The 6,012-nt window shown below is 41.6% G+C and overlaps 1 protein-coding gene across 1 annotated transcript in view; it reads right to left on the bottom strand.

The window, feature by feature from the left end:
- LOC116056200 overlaps nt 1–6,012 on the bottom strand; it is a 44,266-nt gene that overhangs the window by 17,580 nt on the left and 20,674 nt on the right. Inside the window, exon 10 of the mRNA XM_035995316.1 lies at nt 5,012–5,182. Within this exon, the coding sequence (XP_035851209.1) occupies nt 5,048–5,182 (135 nt within the window). The 3' untranslated portion in view covers nt 5,012–5,047. The remainder of the gene's footprint in view (nt 1–5,011; nt 5,183–6,012) is intronic.

The raw sequence follows: 6,012 nt of genomic DNA, 5'->3' as shown, positions 1-6,012 counted from the left end.
AAAGCCAGATGTGGTTCAGTGTGGAGATAAAGTACTTGAGCCACTGATGAGTTTTCAGACGGGTTCTCAGCCCCACAGATGATGTGGAGAGAATCTGTTGCTCTGACCAAACCCCTTTTCATTCAAAGTTCAACAAGAGAAGCTTCAGGTCAAAATGTAAACTTCTCACACAGAAGGAATCTTTATAGAGTCAATTAAAATGCTAAAATTATTCAATGTGCTCGCACACCAGAAATGTACCCCTGGTGCAATATGTCCATACAGGGGAAAATGATGTAATGTTAGTGGTTTGTTGGTTCCTCATGCAGCTTAGTGTTGTTTTCTGAGAACTGAAGGAGAAGTGTTTTAGTGAGAACGTGGTTAACAGCAGCAGCAGAGCTCTGCAGGTTTTACCCTCTGATGATAAGCATCTGTCTCTTTTACAGTACTCCTCCCTAAACATAAAGGTATGGACACAAATAATTTAACTCTCACTATATTTTAAAGTGGCAGTAACCCTGCTGATGTGGCTGTTTGAATTTAGGTCACTTTTCATGACCTTACCAACATTTCTGACTTCTTTTTTTTTACCTTCAAGAGAAAGAGTTTTAAGGTGTGGAGAGAATCTGCTGCTCTGACTGGACTGATGACCAAACTCCTTCAGTCATCCTTAAAGAGGAATGCTGTTTGTATCAGGTGAGAACTGTAACTGAGTTGTTGTAGTTATACACCACTGTTACGTCAGTGTCACCATCACCACATTGTAAGCAACAGGAGGCGGGAAAACATTCCCACTGACCTGGTGCAGCTGCAGCCGGTAACATTACCTTTACAGCAGCAGAAGAAAGAAGAAGGAGAATCTTAACCCATCTGTACGGTGGACAACAGGGGCAAACGCACTGCAACTAAAAAACACATGCAAATAGACCAAACACAAGCAAATTAAGAAAACACACATGCGCAGCATTTAGCAAACGCGCTGCAAATACACACAACACAACCAAATACACAACCACATACCCCTCGTTTGCTTTTGTACGGAGCCCCTAGCAGGAAATGTTTTTTTGTTTGTTTTCTGGTGCGATCAAGATTTTTCGTGCTCAGGAGAAACCAATCTGAGTAGCAGTCAGAATATCTGCCGAGGAGGAGGTATTCATCTTCCTGAAAACACAACCTAATGTACCTGATAGTGTCATCAACAAACTAAAAGATGAAGAGGTTACTGTTAACTGATTCCATGCTGTGAAAGTGAAATATTAACTTTAGCCACATACCATTAGCAGCACTTCATTAGCATCATTTGGCTAGCCTTAGATGTATTTCTTGTGAGCATGAGATACTTTTGCGTGCAGAGCAGAAGGTTTCTCATGAGCATGAAGAAAAAATGAATCATGTCCCTTCAGGGGTTCCGTACTTTTGAGCACTTAACAGGACATACAAAAAACATGTGATACAATTAACACTGAAAAGATATGAATATAAATACAATAACCGTAAACCAACAGCACTTGATGTTGACCTATCTTTGATTTTAAATCAATTATTTCCCTTTCATTTTTGTTTATTTGGATGGAATTTGGTGTTTTTCTGTATATTCATAGTAACAGATTCAACATTTTTGCAAATTTGACCTTGTGTAAGCATGGAGAGTTTGAAAGGAAAACGTCCAATAACCGTCTCTCTTGGGTCGCTATATTTTTTGTCGGAGATTTTTATGTTATTTATTTATTTTTTTTTAATACTTTTTATTGATCCCCAGTGGGGAAATTACAATTTACACTCTGTTTTGTTGGAAATCAGTAGACACAGGCCTGAAATACACACACACACACACACATGCTCAGGACCTGTTCATGCACAAATGGAGAGATGTCAGAGTGAGTGGGTTGCCAGTGCTGGACCATCGCCCTGAGCAGTTGGGGTACGGTGCCTTGCCCATTAGCACCTTGACAGTGCCCAGTAGGTGAACTGGCATCTCTCCAGCTACCAATCCACACTCCGTACTTTGGTCCGTACGGGGACTTCAACCAGCGACCCTCCGGTTCCCAGCCCAACTCCCTGCGGACTAAGCTGCTGCCACCCCTTAACCAACACAAATTATTCTCTATCTTGCTAAATAGATTTGAACCAGATTGGTAATGTGCCAGACCTTTTAACCAGAAACTATCTGGAGTGCAGCAGGGCCACAGAAATAAACAATGACAGGCTTTGCTGGACAGTAACAGTAAGGACACATTACATTCTGTATCCTGAATAATTCACTTTTACAGAATCTATACAAAGAATATCTATCGCAAAGAGCGGCAGCACGCTTGGATCACGCTCAAAAATAAAAGATCATGCTAAAAAGTAAGAAAATAAAATATGTTCTTATCAGGTTTCCTAAAACATCAATTTAGAGTGAGTTCAGACACTCATTTATTAAGAAGAATTCAGTTAGGAATGTCACTGTCCATGGTGCTGAAGTGGATGAATTCACTTTGAGAGATCACTTTACCAATTAAACTGTTTGAAAGCTGTGTTATATATTCAAACACAAAGCATGAGTAAAACAGATGACAACAGAATCATTTCATACAGTTAGAATCAGCTCCCAGTTTATTTCTAATCGTGGTCAACCGTCAGAGCTTCCAGCTTTAACCCTATTAAACCTGAGGTCATTTTTACAACTCATTGTCCATCTGGTTTTATTTTCTAAAAAAGCTTGTAAAACATCAACCCTGTTGTCTACAGTCAATCTATGTACATCATTATTAACATTCACTTGAATGTAAAAAAGGTTGTAGAACCTTAAAGACAAATAAATAAATAAAACGGAACATGAATCTCACAGATATTTATTGATATCACACACAGAGCAATACAAGCTAAGCCAATCTCCTGTCTAAATCAGTTCCCATATGTCTTGGGAGTCAAACACTGAAGAAATAAACATAACTTATACAGTTGACAAAATACACTCACCTAAAGGATTATTAGGAACACCTGTTAAATTTCTCATTAATGCAATTATCTAAACAAACAATCACATGGCAGCTGCTTCAATGCATTTAGGGGTGTCGTCCAGGTCTAGACAATCTCCTGAACTCCAAACTGAATGTCAGAATGGGAAGGAAATGTGATCTAAGCAACTTTGAGCGTATCATGGTTGTTGGTGCCAGGCGGGCTGGTCAGAGTATTTCACAATCTGCTCAGTCTGAAAAAGGAAAAACATCCAGTATGCTGCAGTCCTGGGGGGCGAAAAATGCCTTGTTGATGCTAGAGGTCAGAGGAGAATGGGCCGACTGATTCCAGCTGATAGAAGATCAACTTTGACTCAAATAACCACTCCGAGGTATGCAGCAAAGCATTTGTGAAGCCACAACACGAACAACCTTGAGGCGGATGGGCTACAGCAGCAGAAGACCCCACCGGGTACCACTCATCTCCACTAAAAATAGGAAAATGAGGCTACAATTTGCACACAATTCTCACCAAAATTGGACAGTTGAAGACAGTTGATGAGTCTCGATTTCTGTTGAGACCTTCAGATGGTAGAGTCAGAATGTGGCGTAAACAGAATGAGAACATGGATCCATCATGCCTTGTTACCACTGTACAGGCTGGTGGTGGTGGTGTAATGATGTGGGGAATGTTTTCCTGGCACACTTTAGGCCCCTTAGTACCAATTGGGCATCGTTTAAATGCCACAGCCCACCTGAATATTGTTTCTGACCATGTCCATCCCTTTATGACCACCATGTACCCATCCTCTGATGGCTACTTCCAGCAGGATAATGCACCATGTCACAAAGCTTGAATCCTTTCAAATTGGTTTCTTGAACATGACAATGAGTTCACTGTACTAAAATGGCCCCCACAGTCACCAGATCTCAACCCAATAGAACATCTTTGGGATGTGGTGGAACGGGAGCTTCATATCCTGGATGTGCATCCCACAAGTCTCCATCAACTGCAAGATGCTATCCTATCAATATAGGCCAACATTTCTAAAGAATGCTTCCAGCACCTTGTTGAATCAATGCCACAAAGAATCAAGGCAGTTCTGAAGGGGAAAGGGGGTCAAACACGCTATTAGTACGGTGTTCCTAATAATCCTTTAGGTGAGTGTATATACATTTTTTTTCTAAAAACGTCCAGACGCTTTTGCCCTCATGACATTCACTTATGCCAATAATAAAAATAATAATGTCATATTTATTGATATCACACACACACAGCAATGCTACACAAGCATTTTTGTTGTCTAAAACAGTTCTCCTATATATTTGGAGTCATGCAGTGCAAAAAAAAACATAATGAACATTATAACTCATATAAATGACAAACTATTTACATTTCTTCAAAAAAAGGCCCAAATGTATGCCAAATCTCTAAACAGTGACACCATTCTCCTCTGTAGAACGGTAATAGACCGGAGTTATCTATCTTTTCCACTATATACTCTTTGTTCTCGCTCGGATTCCCTGGAGTGATCTATCTTTTCCACTACATAGTCTTTGTGTGACGGACCTGTCTTGGTTGAAAAACGTCAACACTTTCGCAAAGCATCATGGGAGATTTATGCTAGACGGTAGCACAGAGCTAGCGGCAAAAATGACCGAAAACGTGATAAATTATGGACATCAAGTGGATAAATCTTGGATCTAAGAGTTTGGATTTATTGCTCAACAACTCCGAAAAAGGCACAAGTTCCAGGCTGGATAGAAAACCTCCTGTAGGGACTACAAAGACACCAAAGACACCTCCGGGACAACCAGAGTGTTAGCTTTTAGCTGGAAAAAACGGTAAGTCTGTAGCTCTTATGGCTGTAAAATGATTAAAATATGATATCGTTTAGGGTCCAGAGGGTCTGGTAAAAGGGTTATGTACAAAAATATGAATACATATTAAATGATCACAAGGATTTCTACTGCAGAAACAATGTTGCTGAATGGCTTCATACAGTAACACAGTATGAGTGAATTCTAGTAAAAGGCACCAACGGAATAAAAACAGACTTGGTCTTTTTATTAACTATCAATGTAAATACCTGTAATGCTATGAGCTGTAACTACACCGTGCTGTCTTATTGGTTTGGTTTGTTGATGGTGGCGTAGAGGTTGCTGACATCAGCAGAGGCTGCAGCAGCAGCAGAAGGAGGAGCTTTCACGGTGCTGTAGGTCACTGCCTCATCATCAGCATCAGCATCTTTACCCCGAGCCTGGGAAAAGAGAGGGAAACAGCACAACACATGAATGACACAGCAGGACATGACGCGGCTGTATTTTGTTGCTTGCTTGTTCCATGTCTTCGTGCAGGGGCGTCGGACTGGGGGGGGAAAGGGGACTGAGTACCCAGGGTCCTCATGTGAGGAGGGCCCAAAAAGATGCTAGAATGAATAGCTGTGGATGCGGGGAGGGGCCCATAGAAAATGCCTTTCTACAGGACCCAGAATTTTGTGCTACGTCCCTGTCTACGTGTACTGAATGTGGAAACTGTTTATGTCTTGCTGCTTCCTGTTCCTCTGCATGCCTCCTTAAAGGTGCTCTAAGCGATGTCACGAGTTTTTTAGGCTACAACATTTTTTTTCACATACAGCAAACATCTCCTCACTATCCGCTAGCTGCCTGTCCCCTGAACACACTGTAAAAAAACACGGTCTCTGTAGACAGCCCAGGCTCCACAAACGGCAACAAAAACAAACTGCGCCGACCTGCACCACCAAACATAACAAACAGTGTTCCAGCCAATAACAGACAAGAAGGAGTTGGTTGAGCCATCACCGCAGCAGCGTTAGCACGTAGGCTACTTCCACAATGCACGTTCATGACTGTTTCAGGAAGCACGGAAGGGGGGGGGGAGGGGGGGGATGAGGAGGAGGGAGGGGCGAGCTAGCCTCCGTTTTTGTTTGACAATACTTTGAACGTCGTTTCCTGCTGCTCTAGTCTCAAAATATCTAGCCTAAGGACTAGTTGAAGATCAGCTGGCTGGCTAACACTGGCACATTTACAGAAATGTTGATTATTAGTACATATTCCCATATAAACACAA

Source organism: Sander lucioperca, chromosome 19 (genome assembly GCF_008315115.2).
Source record: "Sander lucioperca isolate FBNREF2018 chromosome 19, SLUC_FBN_1.2, whole genome shotgun sequence".
In the NCBI taxonomy this organism is placed as follows: Eukaryota; Metazoa; Chordata; class Actinopteri; order Perciformes; family Percidae; genus Sander; species Sander lucioperca.
This window is presented reverse-complemented; position numbering and strand designations above follow the sequence as displayed.